Source organism: Ailuropoda melanoleuca, chromosome 14 (genome assembly GCF_002007445.2).
Source record: "Ailuropoda melanoleuca isolate Jingjing chromosome 14, ASM200744v2, whole genome shotgun sequence".
In the NCBI taxonomy this organism is placed as follows: Eukaryota; Metazoa; Chordata; class Mammalia; order Carnivora; family Ursidae; genus Ailuropoda; species Ailuropoda melanoleuca.
Genome location: NC_048231.1, coordinates 86,892,974 through 86,918,560, shown reverse-complemented (window position 1 = coordinate 86,918,560; position 25,587 = coordinate 86,892,974). Strand labels below are relative to the sequence as shown.

The 25,587-nt window shown below is 40.3% G+C and overlaps 1 protein-coding gene across 22 annotated transcripts in view; it reads left to right on the top strand.

The window, feature by feature from the left end:
- The window catches only part of TCF4 (transcription factor 4), a 349,754-nt gene extending 328,363 nt beyond the window's left edge, over window positions 1–21,391 (top strand). For 15 of the 22 annotated variants that reach the window (XM_019794601.2, XM_019794595.2, XM_019794597.2 and 12 more), the window contains 5 exons: window positions 10,750–10,885; window positions 12,459–12,621; window positions 15,828–16,057; window positions 16,399–16,539; window positions 16,739–21,391. In XM_019794601.2, coding sequence (XP_019650160.1) covers window positions 10,750–10,885; window positions 12,459–12,621; window positions 15,828–16,057; window positions 16,399–16,535 — 666 coding nt within the window. In that variant the 3' untranslated portion in view covers window positions 16,536–16,539; window positions 16,739–21,391. The remainder of the gene's footprint in view (window positions 1–10,749; window positions 10,886–12,458; window positions 12,622–15,827; window positions 16,058–16,398; window positions 16,540–16,738) is intronic. The other 7 variants (XM_034642406.1, XM_019794598.2, XM_011218993.3 and 4 more) reach the window with 1 other exon arrangement.
- The last annotated feature ends 4,196 nt before the right edge of the window (window positions 21,392–25,587 follow it).

The window sequence follows — 25,587 nt, the reverse complement described above, 5'->3', positions numbered from 1 at the left end:
GAAGATATGAGGCCGTGCAGCACCAGCCGGGCCGCCTTGGGTGGAAAGCCCCTCCTCGAAGAGCAGCAGCTCCAACAATTGGCTCAGATATTTCACATGAGAGTCCACAGGAAGAGCGAGTTTTCATGTATATTTTTTTACATCCAAATTAAATTAACTCATGGAATTTTCCACCCTTAGGAATTAAAGTGGCAGCTCGTGAAGTAATTCAGTTATGTCATTCATACCAAAACAGAAAATTCTGGAGCGATTTGGCACTGTTTAAAAGCCAAGACTAGGCCTTGGCCATTTTATATTTTTTCAAAATCTGTGGTCGTTGTGTTATTTTAACTTTTATTGTGGCTGTAAATTTTTCAAATCAAAAGTGTCTAATTGCTTAGAAAATAGAAGTGTAAAATGGGTTCAAAATAAGAAGAGGGTTTAGGCAAAGCAGCTTTAAGAGGGAAAACCTAAAAAAAAAAAATTTAAAAATTTAAAACAGCTCGAACATCGCATTTCTGAAACACAAGGATTCTACCTAATTGGCTGACATTCACAGTTGTGCATAATTATAGCTTTTCCTCTACATCCAGAAATCATCTTACAACTTAAAGTTGAGTTTAACCAAAAGATCTGTCCAATATTAGTTAAATGGCATCTTTGGGGTAGCACTGTCCTGATACAATAACCACATTCATTTTCAAGCAGTTAATTGGACACACCATCAGAAACCAGGGTATCGAGTTTCCCCATTTTAATTTCACATTTGCCTTCTCCCCGGCTTCTGCACACGGACGGGTCTTGTTTGGAGCCGAAAGTGTGTGAAAGTTATTGGGGAATGGTAGTCTCTGGGTAATGTTTCTGTGAGCTGCCCAAATTCTTCCCCCTGTAGTCTAGATGGGAAACAGCTGGGTTTTGTTTAAAAAGCTGTTTTGCGAAATGTCTGAATCTTGAGGTGTAGAACTGAGGTCACCAGTAAAAGCAGGTGCTCGGGAACAAGTGAGAATGACTCTGGGGGCCAGCTGGCCCTGTAACCTTTTGCAGGGTACTTCCTAGCAGAGGAAAAGTGTTGACGCTGTCCCCTCTGTTTAGCACACAAACAGATAGAAGTAAGTAATCGCATTAGCGATGCTATTCGGAATTGAGTATCTTTGAACGCAGCCAGCCCTTGAGTGAGTAATTAGCTCAGTCTGAAAGAAACCCAAATGGTTATTTCCCTCGCAAGGCTTCAGATACAAAGGTCCAAGACTTTAGCTTTCTTTAGATGTTATAAGTGCCTGAATTTCCTCTTTAAATACACCCACAGTAAAAGCACTACAATTTCGAGTAAATAGTACCATAACTGAGGGTGTCCTCCAACTCTGTGGATGTAGTCTAGGGGAGAAAAGAAACCTGAATTGGCAAGACTGGTACCAGGGCAGTTTTAAAAAATGCAAAGTAAGACACATGTGGAATCACTAAAGTCCAGTGCACGTCAGATATCCACCAGCCTGAAGATGAAAGGAGGCAGCCTCCTCCCCTGGGAGCTGGAGGTTATTAGCAGCTGTTTATCCAGTCGGGAATAGAGATTAACATTGTAATTTTTTTTTTTTTTTTAAGAACTAGAAGAGAATTTGTTTGGGAAGTTGGCTCTTCATATCAAGTCACTGTGCATTGCCAAAAAAAACTTCCTTTCTCAGAACTCATGTACGAGAGTTGAGCAATGTTATGATTCTCTGAGAATCTCTGGATTACCAAGTCTATCTGCATTAAATAGAACAGAAAAGGATAGAGAAATGGATGGACATCTGCCATGCACACATTCCCTTGAACTCTTTCCCTGTGAAATGAGCCGCTTACCTGTTCTCCGCGCTGCCTCTAAAGAGGGGGTCGCTCTTCCCTACCCCCACGTGCCCCGCTGCCCCCCAGCTTAATCTTTAGCACTCTGAGGCCTACCCAAATGGATTTTGTCCGTGCCTACTTCTTGTGAAATGCCTTTTCAGGACATATCGGGGAAGCTACTCAGTACTATGTGGAGCTTCAGCCTCAGGAAAACAAACACCATCGTTGGATATTGGTATTTCCCCCCCCCCCCCCCCCCTAATTNTGCTACTCTTAATGTCATTTTCTTTTATTAAATCCTTTCTTTTGCTTTTGATCTTATTTATAGCAGAGCCACTGGTCATATGGAAACTATTATTGTATAGCTGGGAGATGAAAGACTTCACTGCAGTTAAATAAGAGTGAATCATTTGGACCAATAATACACACATACAGTGAGGTACCATTTGTGTCCAGAATGCCCTGTGTTGTTCACTTTGTAGTAAAGCCGGTGAGGTTTATAAAGGGCTTTACAAAAACCTGCTTTTCATCCAAAATATGTAGTCTGACAACATGAAAACACATTAATATGCACTCCTTAGCTGCTTCTTCATATAGATGTAATATCAAAATAATGCCACTTCGTGATGTAAAAATAGAAACTTTGATTTAAAGTTGAGATTGTGCCTCATTGATGTTAAATGTCAGTTTTTTTAAAAAAATTTTAAGTAATTTGTATCAAAAATCTACCCACCCTTCAGAGTGTGTCTGAAATGCCACCTCCTTGAAGAAGTCTCTGGTTTCTCAGTTTGATATAGTTTTGCCCATCGTTAAAATCCCCCACAACCTTGTACTCCTTCATGACATTCACTTTCTTTTGCCTTAAACGAGTCCACCATTAAGATGTGGAAATGTGTAAGTAATAGTTGTGTCTATCTTTTATTATTTCTCCTGCAAATACCTAAATAGTGCCTTGCACGTAGCACACATTTCAGAGGCATTTGTTGAATTAAACAAAATGTTAATTTTTTTATAGAAACGTGCAAAATTTATGTTTGACAATATCAAAAGGTTTTTGATTTCAGAAATCGTCTCACAGATACGTGCCGCCTGTGTCATCATTGACTATTTACGAAGCATCTGATTGCACGTTATAATATTACAGTCCTATACAATGACCTGTACACCCAGTCCCTGCCCTTGGGATGCTTACATCTCAAGACAAGAATAAGCTTTATGAATGGCAGCAAAACAGAAACATTGAAGTGTATGCCCTTCTCTGTCAAGCACTGTCCTTGAGTGGGTATTCACGGGGGTGTCTGTAATGCACAGTCAGGGGAGAGCCCTGTCCGGGCCCAGCAAGGTGGTGAGAGTGCTGGAGATCCAGACCGTCAATGAGGAGTGCAAAGAAGGGGATCTGTGGGACCAATAAAAGAGAAGTGGTTGGTGAGTTGTGCAGAGGAAACCAGCTCTGGAAGGCAGAACAGGGAGGGCTTGGCTCAGGCGCCTTGCTGATATGGGAGTGTATGCAGCACATGGGGAACAGTGAGTAGGTAACTGAAGCTGGAGATGAGGGAACTTGAAAATAGGAGGAACTGGAATGGTCCTCTGGCATCCAGGTGAAGGACACAGATGCACAAGGTATTGATCTTAGACTTGATCCAAACAACAATGGAAAACTGTGGTGGAACCTTAGGGAACAGGTGATGGGCAGAGAGTAAAGCATTCAGAAGGAATATTTAGTAGGTGCTGGGGAAGGAATATTTTGTTAGTTTAGGCTTGTTACTCTTCACTTCCTTTCCAAATATTTTACAATAAGCATGTGTTACTTGGATGATAAGAAAGGCATTACAAAATAAAGGCCAGTTAGGTACAGATAAATCCCTAGTGGTCGACCTCCTGGGCTGGCTACAGAGTGGGTTGTGTAGAAACCAGCCCCACGGTTGTGCACGCTCTCACAGGTGTGTTTGTACCGCAGGGATCCGGAGCTCCCAAGTCCACATCAAGTGTATAATTGTCTTTTCCTTCAGTCCAACAAAAGAAGCCACGTACCAGTAATTGCAAAATTTCACCATAATCTCTTTGCTGGAGAGACTTGGTTCACCAGGCATGGATTAAATTTAGTTCCCTACAACTTACTTACTAACCTGCTTCCCCGAGGCAGGAAGGGATGAAATGGACTCTGCGAACCACCTGCTGAGGTTCTTACCTGGTGGACTGCATCCAGTTATGGTTTCCACTCTACGAAAGTAATGCAGAGACTTGGGGGTGGAGGGTGGAGATACAGAGGAGAGAAATGAAACAGGTTGGATAGGTGGAGCTTACAAGTTAAGAAAAAAAAAAAAGATGAACTGAAATCAGGTAACAGCTATTTGCATCTCTCGAATTAAGTCATAGAATCATTCATTTAAACCATTTTGGTGGATATTCATGGGAGTTTTGGCCTAGCTGACCATGTGACAGTTCAGGGCTGTCAAGTCAGGGTAATTTACATCATGTTTTAAGTCCTCTTGAAAATTATCATCTGGAGAATAAGCATTAAAGAAATTTGCCAAGAATTACCCAATAAGGAATTACCTTAAATTTCAGGCAAAGCATAGGCGAAGCTGTGAGATTTCTTGGTGGGGTGGGGGAACAGGTGTTCTCTAGAGTGAGGAAGTTTTCCCCCAATAAACATCTTCCAAGAATCAAAATCCAAACAAAAGAATTGCAGCCAGATCTGACTTGAGTGAAAAGTCCTTTAAATGTTTAATCACAGGAGTTTTTAAAAAGTCGTCTGATAAGTTTTTAAACTGAGAAATATGGAAGTGATATTTGTGGTTGAAGGGCGTCCCAGATGTTAGAACTTTCTCGCACAGAGGAGTTGGTTATTAGAGGTGGATCTCGTTTTCTACCGCATCCCGGTGCCTCCGGAACGGTTCCCCGCAGAATCCGTCCACCGCTGCCATTTCGTGAACTTCCGGGTTCCCATCTGGGAGCCATTAAATCTGCATGACCATTTCCCACCTCTTTAAAAGATGCACTTTTGGACTAAACGGCGTTTTGCACATTTGGGAAAATAAGTTTTCTTTCCTCTAACATGACGGAGATCTGGCGAGGTAATTGAAACTGAAATCTAGCACTCTCCAGCTGTCATGTATGATTGATATTTCGTAGGGAGATTACCGTTCAGAAACTCAGACTGCTTTCTGTGTCATTGGGTGTCTAATGACAACTGAAGCCCATCAACTTTTCTTTTGTGTTTGTGGAAAAACAAGAAGAGAAAGAAAAGAGAGAAAAGTAAAAGTTACCAGGCCCTTTTTTTCTTTGTCACATTTCCTTGTTTTGTTTCTTCTTTGTAAAAAACACCTATGTCAAAAGAATGTGTTTGAATCAGATGCCATTAATAACAGACTTTTCTTTTACTATACCAAAAAGTTCCTGATAGCCTATCGAGTTTTGTATCAGTGTCGCTTGGTCTAGAAATTGATGACAAGTTTCCCAGAAAGTTCCCATCCTACACTCTTTTAGAAGGATTATGGTAGAAGACAAGGAACGGAGGTCTGAAAGCCGGCTTTGAAGCAGTTATCTCTGGAGATAACATTAACAAGGATTGAATAACTGCCAAATGAAATTTAATACATTTTCCCATCCATGAAATAGGCCTCTTAAATACAACAGAATAATTACTTTCACAATACTCCCTGGAAACAAAGAGAGCAGAAACACTGAATGTCTTTTTTGTTTGTGGTGTTTGTTGTGAGCTCAAGGATCAGGATAAGGATATTTACCAGGATGCTGCACGCATCGCCACATTACAACAGCCTTGCCAACAGCCACCTAATTTGAAGCTGCATGTCTTTTAAATCTGTTTATGTTGGAGGAGTTATGGCAAATATTAAATTTTATAATTTAGTTAGACATCTTGGTCTTGGCCATAGTTGGTGAACTATGATAGTTTTTCCCCTGTGATAAAGAAATAAAATGGTTTTCATATCTATATCTATACACACACACATCTACAGACATGTATGCACACCGTCGTAAACAAAAGCTCCAGGAAGTAAACCCCTTTTGTCCCTTAACTCTGCTCCCATACACACACACACACAGACACACACACATTCCAAATCAAATTGTTCAATGTTCTAAGTTTTCTGAGCTCAAATTCTATTTTGATCTTCTTACGAGACATTTCCCAAGTCACTCAACTATCTCCAACTTTCTTTTCTGTAAAATGGAGAGTTTGGCCTAACTGGGTTCCAAGTCTCACAAGCCCTTTTAGTCTCTGTACTGTGAGTGAAAGGTGTTCCTCATAAATATATCAATTCTTTCCTTGGAAAATAAGGTTATTTAAAATTATATGGTGCTTACGTGATTCAAAAGAAGTAATGTACTTCTGAAGATATTTAATTATTCCCAATGATAAATTAACACGAGAGAATTTAAATAGCTGTGTCAGGGTTTGACTATAACTTGACCTGAGATGCAGGGTAACTTAGAGCCGTGATTTGGGGAGCATGATGTATGGATGCAAGGAGGGGGCAGCCATGCTTGGACCACATGATCTCACCTCCTCTTCTTTTGTAGCTCATTGAACCAGTTAATAGGGGATGCCTGACCCTAGAGTGGCCCATTCAAAGGATGGCTCATGTCTGCTTCAAAATGATGAGCTTACCGTCAGATGATCTTGGCATTCTGAACTCAGAAATACTAAGACAGAAAGGAAATTAGCAGCAGGTACAGAACCTGAAGGAATGCACTGAGAGGTATGCATGAAGGGAGAGTCCAGGCTGTAGCCATGAGGGGACAGAAGCCAGAGAGACAGAGGTACCACTGGAGAGACATGAGAAGCTAGAATGGCCCATGAGAGACAAGGAGTGGCCTTAGGTCCGAAGAGTTCTCTGGGTCCAAAACCCAAATTACAGAAATCATGATAAATGTCCTTTTACTTGAGAGACTTACTATTACTGTTAAAACCGCCACACTAAACTGATCAGTGCACAAAAATGCCACAGAGGATCACTGTAAGCTCCATGAGGTCATCTAAGTTATTCATTGCCCTCTCCCTGGAACCTCCTGGAGTGACAAGCATGAACTATATTAGTAAATATTTCTTGGATTAACAAATGTACTCTCTGTTCAATCAATTAACACTGAATAATTTTGAGATTTTAGTTTTGTCTTTTACATTCAGCATAAATATATCTAAGAACATATTGTATGTAACTAAGAAGACTATCCTTAAAGATTGCAAAAAAAAAATTACAATCAATATTGATAAAATTAAACGCCTTTTTAGGTTGGCTTTTAACTTAAAACTATTGCTTATCCAGATGAAGACATTATCAAAATAGGGCTTTAATGAAGTATAGATTTTCTAAAAATTGGTGCCATCCTTAGAATTGATTTGTAGGTCAAAGAATCTGCTTTTTTCTAGTTATATTATTACATATTTATTATTTAGAAGATGGACAAGGCCTAACCCTTGTATATACACATGGCTTTTCCTTCTATTTCCGAGGTACTCGAGCGATGGATTGTGCTAGCCATCCACTGTCTTTCTTTCTTTGTCTCTTTTGTGACCAGAAATAATGTTTCTAAAAAAGAAGTAAACAGGGTTAGGACAAGCCGCCTGTGGCCAAGGAAACAAACAAAGCAAAGTTAATTCTTTGGAATATGATTCCACAGCCCCAGGCAATGGAATTGATCCTGGAGAACCAGGCTCATTACCACATGGATCTAGACTCATCATCATTCATTCGTGTTTGACTTGGAATATACAAAGTTTACCAGGGAGGCCTTAAAACATCAGGAGTAGGAGCACGTGGGTGGCTCAGTCTGTTAAGCATCTGCCTTTGTCTCAGGTCATGATCTTGGGGTCCTGAGATCGAGCCCTGCATCGAGCTCCCTGCTCAGTGGGGAGTCTGCTTCTCCCTCTCCCCCTGCTTGTGCTCTCTCTCTGTCAAATAAATGAATAAAATCTTTAAAAAAAGAAAAAAGATTCTCTCTCCCTCTGCCCTGGCCCACCCCCCAACCCCCTTTCACACACATGCTTGCATGCTCTTTCCCTCAAAAAAAGAAAAAAAAATCAAGAGTAATTTTGTTCCCAACTTCCTTTATGGAAAATGATTAGGTATAATGTTTGAGATGACCTAAGATGATCTATAGAAAATAAAGATAGGTGTAATATGTATGGCTAAAATCCAAACAAATATAGTTGGAACAAACATATTTATAATTCTCAAACATAATAACATTTAAGATTTTACTCTCATTGTTCAGGAGAAGGATTTAAAATCAAATGCATGTGAATAAAATATAGACAAGAAATGCAAAGATGATCGTGAATGAAGGTAGCTTGTGTCCTGAAGGTGTTTGAATTACATAGGCTCTTGTTTTATGTGGTATGTAAGTATTTTCAGATATTTTCACATAATATCTATAATTATTAGGTACCTATTATTAACAGTTGCTTTGCATATTACCTCCCTTTGCAATAGACATGGGACTCATTCTCTATGAGCTAGTGTTATTTTCCCATTTGGGATTTGAACACCTTGTCCATGGTTACACAGCTAACAAAGAAACCAGTTACAGTTAAAATCTAGATATTGTTGACTCTCATTATTGTATTCATTTTACTCAGTCTTTCATAATAGTTGAGGCAAAGAAAATGTAAAGATTATTGGTTGTGGGCTCTTTTTTCCTCTTGTAAAAACTAATCTGAATGTGATCTAGAAGGAAAAATAGAAGTGCAGGATCAATATCTGAATATATTTCGAGTGAAAAGTAAAATATTAACCTTGAAATGTATCCTAAATGCTTACAAAGGCGGCTTGGGTGTTTTAATAGAATGATTTTAACATAAAAGGGATTTACATCTTTGCTATGCTCAAACCTGTGGTTACCTTCAGTGATTCCAATTGAGAATCATCTTCTATGGAAATTTAAGAGATTAAACCCATTGGGAATACCAATAAATATGAATCGGCACTACGGTAATTATTTGGGTTAACACTGATTGACAAACTTAAAGAGCTACCATTTGATCAAGCCCTGTAAAATTCATCCTTACAAGTTGACAACTTAGATTGAAAGGATAATCATCGATTGAATCAGTCTTCTAAATGCACAAATATAAAAATGGCAAATCAAAACCAGAATGGAAAACAGCTATCACTCTTTTGTCTGGAACGAATATAAAAACAGACCAAGAGTGAGTGAGAAATGGTTGAGGGCATCAGGTGGGCCTGACCTCCCTGGAAGCCATCGGGCTCCTGTTACCAGAGGAGACAGCAGTGGCCTGGCGGGGGCATCACATAGACGAAGGGGGCTTGCACTTTTCTCCATGGAACTCCAGAAATTGAAACTAGAATCAGTGGGTGGAATATACAAGGAGGCCAACTTGTGATTAAAATGGAACAGGCTGCTTTAGGAGGTAATCATGGTCTCCTTACATTGGAAGCACCCACATAGAAGCGAAATAGCCACCATTCAGAACGTTTCGGGAAGGGACACAGGCACACAGGTGGCAGACAGCCCCGGACTCAGCCGCAGCATTCATTTATGCTTCCCAATGCTCACGAGTCTTTAAATCCTGTATATTCTTGCTATATTTTGAATCTGAGCAATTAGCATGATTTACGTGATCCCTCCCCTTCCCCCTGAGTTACTTCCTTCTGTACTGTTCTGGCTTATGTAATGGTGATACTTTATACTAGGTTGCCTTTAGATAGCATGTGCTTCCTTCGGTTGTCTGAATTTTATTGTTGTCGGTTCAGATTCTTGTTGCGTTCTTTGGAAATTAAAACATTTGGCTACAAAAGAGAAGATTCTGCTTTGTGGGGATTTTTGTTTTTGGATTAGAAAAACAAACTTTCTGATTCGTAGCAGTAGAAATTCATGGATAAATATTTTTAGTGTCAGACCCACTGACCCGCATCAACGTTCACCCAACAATAGGCTCAGAGAATAACTACTTGGTAATGCAAACGAAAATCTAAGCTACTCATGTTCCTCTTGGTTTGCAAATGCATAATGGTTTTGCTTTAAGGCGTAAGCTATAAAGTCAGCAGTGGCTGTCTCACTGTCACTAGTGCAACATCCCTGGACCCCAGAGTGGGTAGTAGTAGTTAATAAAAAGCTCAGCAGTATTTCTTCCAGACCAAGTCATCGTGCTGTATTCTGTAATTCTATTCATGGAAACCTAAAGAGTGTTTACAATATGGTCCCTTTCTAGGATCAGAGTAGTGGGGGGAAAAAATGGAAAAATGTCCAAACATCTTTGCATGGCAATGATGGCATTACTGGTGTGTTTAATAAAACCTTTATTGGTACATTTTCCGGTGTGGTGGCATTGGCAGAAATGGTCCCCCTTTGGATTTGGAACTCAGCAGCTGATGAAATGCAGTAAACATTAATTTGGAATGGGCTGCCAGTTTTGGAAAGCCAGGTGACATTTTATTATATTTGTACCGAGCAGGGGCTGTGTCCCATACTGCTGTAGCTTCCGCTGTCAGAGGCTTAGCTGGCATTATGGAAAAAAAAAAATGGCAGGCCTGAGAATCTTATCCCCTGAAATGAAAGTCGAATGCCAAATTGAAATTCCTGTAGGATTTCCGATAGCAATGGGGGAATTGAGAAGCCCACAATTAAGCATATGGGCATTAAGATAATTGTCAGATCTGTTGGCGGACATGATAGAAGACAGATGGGTACGAATCAGTGCGCTCCACTGCAGCACCCTGGGAGACAATTTGACGTTTTACCTGCCTGAGCTACTCTGCCATATTTGTCACTGAATGTACAGCACGGTATCTTACTGAGTGTGAAGTGTTGTGCCGGGTACTGTAGGTGCATGTGCAGTCCTGCAGCGCCCTCTAGTGAAAGGCATTTGGGAGTCTTGTTTTTCAGAGGCCAGTCTTCCGCAAGTCCTTGGGCCCTGCCTCTGGTTGCCACTAAACTCTGTGGTTCCTCTCACCCTTTCAGGTCGGGGCCCATCGTGAAGATGGTGTGGCCCTGAGAGGCAGCCATTCTCTTGTGCCAAACCAGGTTCCAGTTCCACAGCTTCCTGTCCAGTCTGCAACGTCCCCTGACTTGAACCCACCCCAGGACCCTTACAGAGGTAGGTCCGCCTCCCAAGGCACCCTGCCCTCACTTAGACAATAGCAACTGCAGTGTTGATCCCAGGCTTACTTGGCATTCGTTCCTCAGGAAGTGCTGGCAGAAAACCAAGAATCAAATTCGGTACAAAAATGGTAAGCAAATGGGAAAGTAGTTAGAACGTAGCCGGCTAATTGTGTTTCTTCAGGAACTGTTTTGCTCAAACATCCTCTGAAATCCTGGTCCTATCTCAGCAGGGAATGAGACAACAGCCTGATGAGAGGAAATTTTATTTTAGCTATTTCCACATTTTCCTCATTCGGGTCCTCTAATGTGGTTAGTTGTAGCCTGAACATGATATTTCCAAATGAATAGGAAGGAAGGAAATTGTTTTTGTCGTTTAAGATCGAAGGAAATGTAGGTACGTTTCAAAACTGGAACTTGGTAGAAGGATTTTCACTCTTTTCATCTCGCCCCTCAATGATTGCCTCAAACCAAGGACTCCAGGCAGCTTTCGTGACCCCAGGAAGTGACACGGTGCAGGGCCCAGACCTGAGTCCCCTGCTCCCTGGGTGACTGGCTGGCCCATGAACTTTCAGACATTTAAATAACATTCTCTCATCCCCCCCCCTTGTTTGGAATGAAGATGATAACACTGTCACGGGAATAGGCAGGAGCTTTTGTTTCACCTGCTAAACATTGTACAAATCTGAGTGTTAATCATATATGTGGAGAGAGAGATCCCTGCTTCTTCGTGTACACTTCAGGGTACAAGGCATGACCTGACGATCTTGTGAAAATGCAGATTCTGATTCAGGAGGTCTGGAATTCTGCATCTCTAATGGGCTCCAGTGATAAGAATGCTCCTGGACCACAGACCAAATTCGGAGTGACTACAAATAGAGGAGAATACCCAGTAGACATGCTTCTACCTTAGAAATAAGTGGATACGTGAGGGGCACGCTTTAAAGTGTACTACGATCTTGAAGGTGAAATGCATTGTGATCTTGAAAGCTGAGCAGTGGTAAAACTAGAAATTTCTTCACTGAGCAGCTAACTGCTTTCCATATGTACCATTTTTAAATGCTGATTACTCCTTGAGGATAAGAGAAGGCTAATTTCAGAATATCATTAGGGTATCTATTGAAGCCTTGACTGTACATATTTAGCGTACTCCCTGGGAATTATATTTTAAGGACATTTTTCTATTAAATCATTGCATATGGAAGAAACTCAATATAATAGCTGATATTTACTTGGGTTCTTAATCAGAACATTGAGGTGTGTGATTTTCATGATTATGATTTTCATTGCAATTAAGTTGATGTTTTGTAGACAGTGAAATTACCATCTACTCCAAAAGATTGCAAAATAGAATTTAACCTCAGAGCCAATGCAGGGAAAACTTGCTTCCACAGGTGCATTTTTGAAACTTCACCAGATAGCATGAAAAACCACGGCAGAAGGATCACAGTGCAGCAGCCTGAATCGTATAGCCCGCAGCTCCGCTAGCTGCAGAGCGCCTCTGTGCCTCGAGTCTTCGGTGGAAGCGTCACCTGGTCTCTCTCTCTCTCTTTTCTTTTTTTTTTCTGTAGGCATGCCCCCAGGATTGCAGGGCCAAAGCGTCTCCTCCGGCAGCTCTGAGATCAAATCCGACGACGAGGGCGATGAGAACCTGCAAGACACGAAATCTTCCGAGGACAAGAAGTTAGATGACGACAAGAAGGATATCAAATCGATTACTAGGTCAAGATCTAGGTAACAGTATATGATACTGTCGCTTCATTTAATTCCTTTATTGGACTTTGATGAAGTGAACAGAACAGGAAGAAACTATTCAGTTTTTTCCTGGCAGGTAAATCTGCAGCTGAAAAGAAAACTGAAGGCTTGCTCTAGAGGTACAAAGTATCATTTCAGATACCGGTCCTCTAGTGAAGCCTAAAATGTCTTTGCACTTACGAATCTGGACCTCGTGCTAATTGCACGCAGTACAGACAATTTGTAACGGATTCAAGTGCAAACGGTTGATGTTTTTAAAACTGGGCGTATTCTGCGAATTTGGTCAGAAATGATCTTTCCAAAATATTTCTGAAAAAAGATCTTAGCCATGTTGAAAACTCAAATGAGGTATATGCAACTATGACTTTTTTCTTATCTTGAACATGAGAAAATACTGACTTCCCAGCTTTATAAACATGTTGATATATATATTAATACCTAAATTGCTTACTTTTTTCTCCCAGATACTCCCTTCTACAGAAAATACAACTGCAGGAAAATAGTTTCTGATTGGTTTTCTTAAATATCTGATATCTTTCAATTAGAATCTATCTCCTGGATTGTTCATCCTAATCTGATGCTCAGATGGTTTTGGAACACCGTGACACCCATGTTCTTGGCCTCAATTCCCTTGGGTTGTTTTTATTTGTTAAATAAATTGTGCTGTGATTGCACATCCCCTTTTTAAAAGCTGTCGTTCTCGGGGTTAGATCTAATGTCCTTTAGGAATTAAGAACATGCCACTTTTTCATATTGCCTTTATAATGATTGGGATGGATTTTATTACATGTCCTGCCCAAAGTTCTAAAAGTCCTAAAAGCTTCTTACCCCTCCCCTCCCACCATCCCCGCAGAGTTTCCTGACTCGTGGCCACATTGGTGAGATTTTAAGGAGGGGCTTTCACATCCCTACCATCGTCTCTGTCAGTCCACTCAGTTCTTAGTAATTTAACTAGTGGCTGTGACTTGTGCATATTAATAGGTTCTTTTAAGTTTCAGTACAACATTTTCACTTGCTGTTAAGAACCTTCTTCTTTTAAAAGGTTACTCTCGTGACATTTGCTTATGTCTCTGAGCCTGTGATGTAAGGCAGTGCTAGGCAGTTTTCTTTGCATAACCAATCTATTTATTATTTATGAGTGAATAACCAATTATAATTAGTTGTTAACCTGAATACCTTTGGAAAACAAGTTACCACTTTTCAGCCCACATTGTGAAAGCCGTGGCGACCTGTTTGATCTTTAAAAACGTTACCTAAGTGTTAACTTCAGGATGGGCCCCGCAGAGACTTGGCTCTCTTCCCTTTTCACTTCTTATGTCCTATTTGTGTAGTGGGATGTGGATGCGAATTAATCCTAACTGCGGCTTCCTTATTGTCAGCAGAATAGTCATGGGTGAGGAGGAGGAGGGTTCAGCAGAAGAAGTGAGAAGGATCAAATGACACAGGAAGAGCCTTTCCCCGCTGGTTTGGTTCAGTTGTGTGTCCACCAACACGCATCTGTGGCGGACGGTCCCATTTGGAAGAGAGTTGAACCTAGGGGGAGATGAGCCAAGTCTTACAGCATCTTTCTTTGGTGTCTTCCTCTTCCCCTCCTTTTCAAGTGTTCTTGGCTTATGTACATTATCTGTACTGGCAACGTGTGCTTGCAACCCAAGAATACCACTCCCATTTTTGATTGATTGGAGCTTCTCGGCTGTAATTCGTCCTTACCGCAATTTGAAAGCTACCCAGAGATTCTTCAAAGTGGAAGATTCAGCGCCGTGCATGTTAAGCTAACATTCATTAAGTGTACATAACTTACCCCATGTCTTCCTGATCTGAAACGTGGTGATCAACATCTTTATTCTGTGAACATTTCACATTCATGGAATTTTCAAGTAGAGCTTAACCTTCATGGTCCTTTAGATCAATGCTTGAACTTCGAGATTAACGTCCTTACAGATGGTCACCTCCATGTTGTTTCGTATCATGAGGAGTCTGTTACTTTTCAGTGAAGTTCTCCTTCATTTTGTATATGTCTTATGACATCTCTTGTGCCCAAAAAGTTTCTTGCTCATGTTAACTCTGTCTATACCACTCAGTTCTCCATTCTGTTCTGCCTTTCTGAGACGACACATCTCCCATGCCTCTTTTTTTATATAATCACCCATGAAATATCTGAAGCCCTGATGTCATGAAACCTTTTTATATGACATGCTTTCCAGATGGCCTGTCATCTGATTTGCCCTCCATTCAAAAGTTTCTAATCTGTCAGCATGACACCCAGAAACAGACAGAAGTAATCTTGCCTTTCCAGATTCTACTGGGTCCAACCGTGCCTTTGCGATGAATCATGTAGTATTTTGGTTCTCATGATCAGAGATTAGCTTTTGGACTTCGTTTTTGACTCACAATGAGATCATGGTCATTTATAACTAGTAGGTGTTTGGTATTTGTTTTCTCTTGTTTGCTTTGTGTAGTGGATGTCGACTCAGGTTTTCCCAACTTGTTTTGGGGATGACGAACATCTGTGATGTGAAAAGCCATGGAGATCATGATGTTTTTAACCTTTTTATTTAATGCATGGAGAAAATGACTCAGATACATTAAGTGGATTGGCCACGCCTTCAAAGCTCGTTAATGGTGAAACATGGACAAAAGTCCCCAGTCTTTGATCTTACTGCTGTGGTGTCTTGAATGTAGGACCTTCTTACTCCTGTTTAGCTGCGTCATGTTCAGTGTAGACCTATCCAGATCCTTTCTCAAACACTTGTTTTCCTCAGGTTTCAGATGCAACTGAAAGAAAGTTAAAAACAACACACACACACCTTTAGTGTGAAATGCTCTGATCTGTGGTCGTGCAGAGTAGCTGAAAGGCTAAGTTGACCGTGGCCTGCTTTGCAGAGCGTAGCCTCATTGATCAAAGCTGTGTTTGCCCCTTTGCCCCCTACATCAGCTTGGGCGCACTCTGGGCCCTCATTTTAACTTCTTCTGTTTTGTTTGGGTTGAATGTCTGGGAGAAACCGAATGTCTCATGTACGGATTGTCACCTCCATTTTAGCAAGTCCCAAGATGTGCAATTCTGCCACGGACAGCAACCGGAGACGGACACGTCCCCTGAAAACACCGGAAGAAAACAAAACTAACTTAGAGACCTTCTTTTTCCCCACACCATTAGAAAATGTCGCCTCCCTTTTGTCCCACAGCAATAACGATGACGAGGACCTGACCCCCGAGCAGAAGGCAGAGCGTGAGAAGGAGCGGAGGATGGCCAACAACGCCCGCGAGCGCCTGCGCGTCCGCGACATCAACGAGGCTTTCAAGGAGCTCGGGCGCATGGTGCAGCTCCACCTGAAGAGCGACAAGCCGCAGACCAAGCTCCTGATCCTCCACCAGGCCGTGGCTGTCATCCTCAGCCTGGAGCAGCAGGTTCGAGGTCAGTACCAGCCCGCCCCGCCTGCAGAGGGCGCGCAGCCGCAGTGAGTGGGGACGGACTTGCCGGCCTCGTTCAGAGCAGCGGGGTCGAGTGCAGATCCCTGCCGCCCATAGTTAAGTGACAGGATTCTCTCCCAAGGAGGACGGCCTGGCGACATTTCCATAGGTACTCTAGGGCCTGGAACTTGGGCGAGTGACTGGAGAGCGCCCTTCCCAGCGCTTCCGTCCGCTCTGTCCTGTAGAACGTCCGGAGCAGGGTCCGCAGGTGCGCGGAGGAGGGCCTTCCCGCCCTCTGCCAGACGCCGTGGCGCTAACGAAACGCTCTGCTTCCATCTTCCACAGAAAGGAATCTGAACCCGAAAGCTGCGTGTCTGAAAAGAAGGGAGGAAGAGAAAGTGTCCTCTGAGCCTCCCCCGCTCTCCTTGGCGGGCCCGCACCCTGGGATGGGAGATGCGTCGAACCACATGGGACAGATGTAAAAGGGCAAGTGTGTTCTCAGCATTTCGGGAATCCTTTCCCTGGTCAGTCCCTCTTCTCCGAGGCGACAGCCAGGAAAGTCAGCTTTCCCCCAAATTAACACATTTTTTTTTCTTCCCCTTGGGAAAAAGAGTTTAAAAATAAAACATTTACTTCTTCTGTGATAAGCATATGAATTAATTATCCTCTCTTTTTCCCTTCTCAGGTCCAAGCTGCCACATTGCTTCATTAATACAAGAGACCACTTCCTTAACAGCTGTATTATCTTAAACCCACATAAACACTTCTCCTTAACCCCTTTTTTTGTAATATAAGACAAGTCTGAGTAGTTATGAATCGCAGACGCAAGAGGTTTCAGCATTCCCAATTATCAAAAAACCGAAAAACACACAAAAAAAAAAAAAAAAAAAAAAAAAAAGANAGAAAGAAAAAAGTGCAACTTGAGGGGTGACCCTCTAACATATCATTCAGAATGTGCAAAGCGGCGTGTGCAGGCTGAGACGCAGCCCAGAGACTGAATGGCAATCTTTCCACACTGTGGAACAATGCATTTGTGCCTAAACTTCTTTTGGAAAAAAAAATATAATTAATTTGTAAGTCTGAAAAAAAATATTTAATTTAAAAAATTGTAAACTTGCAATAATGAAAAAGTGTACTTCTGAAGACAACTACATGAACGTTTTTGTTGGTATTCAAGTCAGCTAGTGTTTATAATTACTGGATATTGAATAAGGGAAGCTCGGCTGCCCTAGTAACAAAACCAGCAAACGTCCTGATGACAACGAAGTGATGACATTAGCCATTCCTTAGGGTAGGAGGAACAGATGGATCTTATAGACCTATGACAAATATATATATAAATATATATATAAATATATATTAAAAATTTAGTGACTATGGTAAGCTTTTGTTCATTTGTTTCAGACTTTTTTCTCCTGTAAAAAAATAGTACTGATTAACTTTTTTAAAAGAAAGATTTTACTGTAAATACGGATTTTTTTTTTTTCTGGTCTTATTTCTGTCCCTTTCCCTGGTTTGTTATCGTAACCTGTAGTGCCAACTCTGCTTCCGGAGGGGTAGTGCAGGATCAAATGCTGACCCTGATGTTGCTTTTCATTCATAAATAAGTAGAAAGTTGTTTCTCCAGTCTTTTGGGAACACAGGACTTAAAAGTCACATCATGTGTAGATATTACAAGCAGCATTACCAAGACATGGCAAAAAGAGTTTGTCTGAACTGTAATGTTGCGTTTGTGACCCTATTCTGGGATTTTCAGAGGTACAAGGTTAGAATGCTACAATGTTACCACTGTGCCTTCCAATGTTTATATCATCGGAAACATAACATAATCAAAGTGGCTGTGATTTAACAAAATGATTCAAGTGTTACCTACATGTGTAGCCGAAGTAGTGTGCAGTGAGGCGTTTCTGAGTACATGGTCAGATTTTTGGAAAAAAACAAAAACAAAAAAAACAAGTAAAGTTCAAAAACCATCAAATGAGAAAATTGCAAGTAGTGTGACAGAGCTGATTGATTTTGTTGCTTTCTTGATTTTTTGTTTTCCAAATGGGTTTACTAAGATGTAGATGACTTAACTGCCTCCTCCTTCGTCTGAAAAATGCCAATATTCAATCATCATGCAGCATTATAACAAGCCTTATAAGTCCTAAAGCATTAAGTTGCACTTTCTTGAGGAGGGGTAGTGCAGTATTTCTCTGGCCAGTATGAATGAAGTTTATACTTAACATATTTGATAGAAACATAGATCAAGCTATGGCACAGCAACTCATCAGATAGCTAGCTTTGACGTCTGGGCACAATTGAACCAACTTCCATCGTGAATCTGTATAATGATTGACTTTGGTGTATAGTGCAGTAAACAAATAGTGCTCCTAGTTAAGCATTTGTCAGCATCCTTTTGTCTCTAACTCGTTTCTATTTTTACAGCCACACAATCTTGGCATGTATTAAGAAAAAAAAAATCCCTGTTCAAGTAGTTTTTCCACCTATCAGCACTGAGTAAATGCCATAAATCCATCGAAATGGTCTAAATGTTCCATCTGTTCTCCTGTTTTGCCAGTTATATAGTAATGAAATACATTTGTAAATTTTATGCAACAAATGGCAAACGTATCATTATTTTGAAATCGTGTATGTAAAAGTTATATTTTTACATGTAGACTCTTGTTATTATGTGTTTTAATACATTGTATCAGTTTTTGTTGTTTTTTTTTAAACTGTGTGGTTTAAAAAACGTCTCATTTAAATGAAATAGTGAGCTACAAGAATCTGAATTTTATGTTCATTTCCGAAAATGTAAGAACAAATAAGATAGTTACCACGTGGTCATCTTTTACAAACCCATAAACATTTTGATTAGCTGTGTGTGTGTTGAAAACTGTAAATATGTTCAGTAGCGATAAAACTAAAATACTTTGATTTGTTGATAAGTTCCTAAAATGTGGAGGTGGATTCAAACCTTAGGAGAATAGCAGAAATCAAACTTCATGAAGTTATTTTGAGGCTTGCCTGTGAAATGGACGAACAAAGGGGCTCAAAGAAGGGCGTGGAAGACAACGTTGTGTACTCTCCCCTCCTCCTGAACAATGGAAACCATGTGTAACTTGTTCCCTCAGTATGTTGAAGATTTCCTTTTAGTGGTACATTCTGCACTCATTTTGTATAGTCTACCAAGGCGGGTATCCCTAGGAACAATATTATAGAGGAAGCAGGTCTACTCTGATCACATTCAGGATAAGTGTACAGAAGAAAATATGGTGTTTACTCTTTAGGGAACTGGAAACACTCCCTGCATTGATGTACATTTTAAGAAAGGCACTTTTGATACGTGTTATCATAAAGGTGCTTCATAGAGCTGATTTAAAGTTTTTCAAACCTGTAAGCAAAGCAAAAAAAAAAAAATTAAATTGTAGTTGATTATTTTTTAAATTGGTGCTTTATATTTTGTTCTCACTCAAACAGAGTAAAAGCTGCAATTTATTATTCACCAGCTTTGATGTATTCATTACTCAGTAATGTAATACCTCTATTGTTGAATTCCCTTTGGAAATAAGCGAAAAACTTTCTAATGGCCACCAAAAGCTGCTCACTACTTTTGCTTGGTGGAGAAACGTGATCTGCACCTGTACCTATTAATTGGGTTGTATCCCCATTAAAAAAAAGAAGAAGAAGAAAAGAAAAAGAAAGGTGAAAGGGAATGTGGCCTTTTTAGTGTGTTTTTTCTTGTCGTTGTTTTGTAATTATCAAACCCAGGTAAGATATTGGTATCCTGCGCTGGATTTTCGAATGATACTTAGCAGAAGACAGGATTAGCGAACTCTACAGAATTTCGTAAGGGTCCATATATACCGTATATGTGATGCTACTTAGGCTGGGGATCTGGTGAAGAGACGTGGACTTTAAAAGCAACTTGGAACAGTTGATCCACCTCCACATTCAAGTAATTTATGAATATGCAGAATAGGGATCTGTTCACCTAGAAACTTTTACCATTTGTCTTCTGTGTAGCTGCAAGGAACACTAATGTTTATACAACTGTCAGTCCACCCAGTAACACAACTGGTTCTGATTCAGTCTTCCGATTCCTTTTTGTTTTTCGCTTTTTCCTTTTTCTTGATTTTTTTTTTAATTCGTGATCTTTATTTTGATGAGGGGTTGGGGGGTGGGAAGGGAGTTGAACCAAGACTCGGGGTTAAGAGGATTTTCGTCTTGGATCCAACAGGCAGAATATGATCTGTGTCCAAAAGTGAACTTGAGTCAGGAATGAGACAATTTCAGCATAAACAAGCACAAAAATTTAGTCTGCTGGCTGACTGGAAACAAAAAAAAAAAAAAGGTCAAGATGGAATATGATGAATTCCAACACAATGGGGCACCAAGGCCTTTAGGCCTCTCTTTTTATTTTGCTTTGGTTTTGTTTGTTTTTCTTTAGAGACATGCTCTTTCTCATGGGACTTGAAGTGGACTCATGTTTGTGCAGTGCTGGTTTTGCCATACTCATTTCAAGTATTATAGACATATGTAATGGTGAAAATATATGAACTGTGGCCTTTTTCATTCTTGTTACTTGTGATGCAATTAAGTGAAGATAAGAAAAAAAAAAAAAGCAGAGATTTACCATGTATCAGTGCCTGGCTTTTTGTTATAAAGCTTTGTTTGTCTAGTGCTCTTTTTGCTATAAAATAGACTGTAGTACACCCTAGTAGGAAAAAAAAACTAAATTTAAAAATAAAAAATATATTTGGCTTATTTTTCGCAGGAGCAATCCTTTTATACCATGAATATTACAAAAAAAATTGTCAGATTCTGAATATTTCTTCTTTGTAGATTTTTGGAATCATTATGAGTAAAAGTTTGTTACTTTATTTTACTATTTAAAAGATGTTATTTTACCATGTGTTACTGAGATGAAACTGTATGGTAGCTTTTTTTGGTTTTTTTTTGTTGTTGTTGTTTTTGTTTTTGTTTTCATTTTGTTTTTTTTAGTTGTAGGTCGCAGCGGGGAAATTTTTTGCGACTGTACACATAGCTGCAGCATTAAAAACTAAAAAAAAAATTGTTAAAAAAAGAAAAAAAGGGAAAACATTTCAAAAAAAAAAAAGATAAAACAGTTACACCTTGTTTTCAATGTGTGGCTGAGTGCCTCGATTTTTTCATGTTTTTGGTGTATTTCTGATTTGTAGAAGTGTCCAAACAGGTTGTGTGCTGGAGTTCCTTCAAGACAAAAAACAAACCCAGCTTGGTCTAGGCCATTACCTGTTTCCCATCTGTAGTTATTCGATGAAGTCATGTACATGACCGTTCTGTAGCAATAAATGTGCCATTTTTATAAACTGTTTCTGACACTTGTTTCATTTCATTTTGCATTGTCCATATAGCTCTGATTCTCTTCTGTCAGTAAAACCACATCTATATTTCATTTTCCAAGTGTTGGAGGTATTGACAGCTTAACAAACATACAAAAAAAAAATTAACAAAAACAAATTGAAAAGCAAAGCACATGATTGACCAAGGAAGAGATGCCCTTAATGAAAATGGAACGGGATGCATGCAAAACAAAAAGAAAACTGTCTAGAGGATTAACTAATTGAAGGAATATAATTAATGTGCGTGTAACACTGAAGCTATGCATTTGAAGAGCTCTGAACTGCGCCAGTGTCTCTGGTTACGCTGCGGCTTTGCTAAGTCAGGTCAGCCTTTAACCATTTGGATCAGTTGGTCGACTGTTTGGCAGAACCTTCTCAGCTAGATCTTTTCAGTTAAAAATCTTAAGAGGATTTATTTTGTATCACTTTGTGAAGAGCTGGATATTGTTAACCACAATTAATATCACACTGTATTTATACTTTCTCAAACTATACCCACCCCACCACTTCTGGTTGACTCTGTTGACTCTTAATCCAGATGTAAACAACCAGATGTGCGGGGTTTTTTTTTTTCCTAAACTTGTACAAATGGACGTGTGTCACCTATGATGGGAGGAAAAAAAATGTACAGATTAAAAATTATTCAGTGTTATGTACTGTAAGTTAATATTTTTGTAGAATGGACATCAATCTACTTTGCAAGACTTGGAGGCTGTTTCGACATTGCATTGTAGAACTGTAAAGTAATGTATGCAATGGAAAGGAAAGCCCGCGGTAGACGAGCACTTCATAACAGAATGTTCTAATCGAGTACGTGGTATTTGGGGATGTCTCCATATTGCTCTTGTATTCTTTCTAATGGAGTTTAGTGACTAGTTTACCTGAAGGAAAATGTTATAACGCCATTTGGTTCACATGTGAAGTGCCCTCCATAGCCAAATGTTGGGATTTTTTTCTTTTTAGTTGGACTGTGTGCAGATATTTAAATTTTATGAAATTTCCAAAGATTTTGGTTGATAACCCCTTTTTTTCTTCCAAATGATTTGAGATGTTCTTATGTTCTTACTGTGTGTTTTAAATATATATAAAAGAGCCACAAGCATTTAGTCTTTTAGTTATTATATTTGACCATATAACTAAAAAGGGGGAAAAGGAGCTTGGCCGCCCCATCAGCGTCCGTTATACAGCCTATTAACATCATGTTTTATGTAAAAGGACCACATTAAACATTAAACTTCAACTCTTGTTCATTTTTCAAAGGGAAGTTAAATTGCTGGAGAAACAAATAGTATCCAAAAGCTAAGACGATCCCTACCATGTTAGAAATGAAGAAGGGAAGAATGTCCAAATGAATTGAAACAGGGAATCACTTTTTGCCTTGTATACAACCAAGTGAAATTTTTATTCTGGGCTTCAATTGTAGACCACTTTTCTCTTGACTAACAGCCTAAGATGTTACACTTTTGAGCCACCTTTAAAGGAGACCATGAAAACAACACCAACAAAAACTGGTGTGCTTCTTAGATCCGAATCACTCCCGGGACCACACATTTAAATTGCGCCTGGACCCCTTAATGTTCCACCAGCCAGGAGTTCCCACGTTCAGTAAGGCATGCTGCTACTCCAAACTAGTTACTAGTCCACACGTTCGCTGGTCATCGCATGTGTTGTAAAGAAATAAGGCCGGTTTTGAAGGACTAGAAGGGAAAGGAGAGCCAGGGCTACCTTGGTATTTCTGAGAGATCTTTTAAATTGGGAAGGTTTGATGAGCAAATGTGGCCTCAGACCTTCAGGCAAGGAAGACTTGGGGCCACAGCTGGCAAGAACACCAGTTACAAGCATACGTACACTGAGGGGCAGCCCTAGAAAAACACTGGGTGCTGTGGGGTCAAAGCAGTCAATCAGGCAGCATTACCTAGGTATTTTCTTTGAATGCTAGACATTAGGATACTGAATTTATACCTAAATATAGCCATTGTCTTATAGTTGAGGCTTTTTGCCATGGAAGGTGTGGGTCTAAAGCAGGCTTGACATTTTTGAGTTGAGGACCCTTTAAAGATGAATGAAACCCTGTACAGAGCAAAGTCTCTACATATGCAGTATCATATTCAGTTGTAAGGTGTTGATGGATCTCTCTAGAATCTAGGCATGGACATTTGTTCACGGATCCTAACTGAAGAAAATCTGGTATCTGGTAACAAAAGCTTCGGTGCTTGAACAAGGAATAGAACCAATCCCACTGACCTTGATTGAGGTGGCTGAGCTTAACCAGAACTGGACTGGTGTCTGGCTTCACCGGGTAAAAGAAAGACCCTTTGTGTAACACAGAAAATAATACAGTCCTCATTCACATCTGTTACACTATATTTAGAAGTCAAATGGCTTTGACGTTGGCATGAACATTTTTGTAAGAGGAAGCAGAAACTTGCCAAGTGCAAAGTGAAAATGCTTGTGCAGAATCAGACCTGCTGGCTTGAGATTTTTGATGGTAACCAGCCCATGGGTGAGGAACTCTTGTTCTTAAGCAAAAATGACAAAATCGTAAAGAACAGGGCAACTTGGTTTTTGAAAGGAATTGTTTTATTTTACAGACCCTTATTTGTGAATTGGGTTAGGCCATTTTAAAGATGAAGCAATGAGGTCCATGTGATATGCTGAAGTCCTCAGAGCTAAAACAAACTGCCAGTCTCCTTTGACTTTGAGCCCAGTGGTCACTCCCAAATGACCAGTTTGGCTTCACTTTTTAACATGACCCCCCACCAGCTGTATCCAGGTGCATTTTTTTTTGTTTGTTTTGCTTTTATCTTTCCTGCTGTCTTTTCATGAAATTTTTTATAAGAGAGTTTCTAAACTTCCCTGCAGTTCTCATTTTCAACCTTGTATTACAAATTGTTAGGATGTAACTAGATGTGAGAATAAGAGACTGCTAGCCAAACTAAAATTTGCGCTCTGGCCCACTTTTTTTAAAATAAACTTTCTATTCTGGAATAACTTTAGATTTACAAAACAGTTGCAAAGATAATACATAGCATTCCCCTAAACCCTTCACCCAGCTTCTCCTGAGGGTAAAATATTACATAACCATAGTACATTTGTCAAAACTAAAAAATTAACATTACTATTTTATTTGAATTTCACCAGTTTTTCACTAGTATCCCTTCTCTGTCCCAAAACTTAATCCAGGATCCTACTTACCTGCAGGATCTGGCCCACTTTGAGTCTGAGCGCTAACAAAGGCAGCATAACTGGACACTGCACAGCGTCTCATGGTCTCAGGGTCTTATCAAAGTGAGTAACAGCCACACAACACCCAACTGAACTCTACTGGAAACCCAGCTGACTCACCTTTTACTGTTCCTCTCATGTATTGCCGTCTCTCAGAAACCCACCCCTCTTCGATGACAGGTTGTGAGCAGTAAGAAGACAGGTAGAAAAAGAGAGTAAGGAGAGAGGTAGTGTACCCACAAGCTGAAGAGTTTAAGTAGGAAATCATACATGATTCATTTGTCAATGGCTTTATTACTGAGCAATGATTGGGTCAAAAGCACTGGGGGAGCTACAAGGTAACTGTCCCACCTTTAGGACGTCCGGTTGGAAGACAGCAGATGGGTCTGTATTACCAGCAGCAAAACATGAGGCTGGCACAAACCAGGCTGCGGAGTCATGGAGAGAGGCACTGGGGTGGGTTCCACATTGGACAGGACATCTGTCAAAATGACCTTGAGACGTGAGGTGCATTTTGACAGAGCAGATTTAAAACACCAGGAAGTCTTTTGGGGCTGTGAAGAAGTAGAATTGTAGGAACACGGTTTTGGTAGCTGAAACCATGACAATGTAGTTTTCAAATTTGCAGCACCTCCCATCACTCAAACACTACCTGGAAACCCGTGGCCGACCATTTTGGTCTACAGAACAGGGCTTGTGCGTGCAGACCCTTGTCGGTGAGGAAGAGCAGAAGCGACCATAGCCTTCCAATGGATGGCTCTGAGGGGCTGGAGGAGAATCTAGGCCAACCTGCAGATCTTACAGAAAAGGCAGTGAGGCCCTGGGAACTCAGTATCGCTGCACGGTTCACACAACTAGCTTCCAGACTCCATGCCCAAGAGCCCTTAGCAGTGTGCCATTACGTCAATAAAATGGCGCTCTGGCCTTCCAGAAGCCCACAACC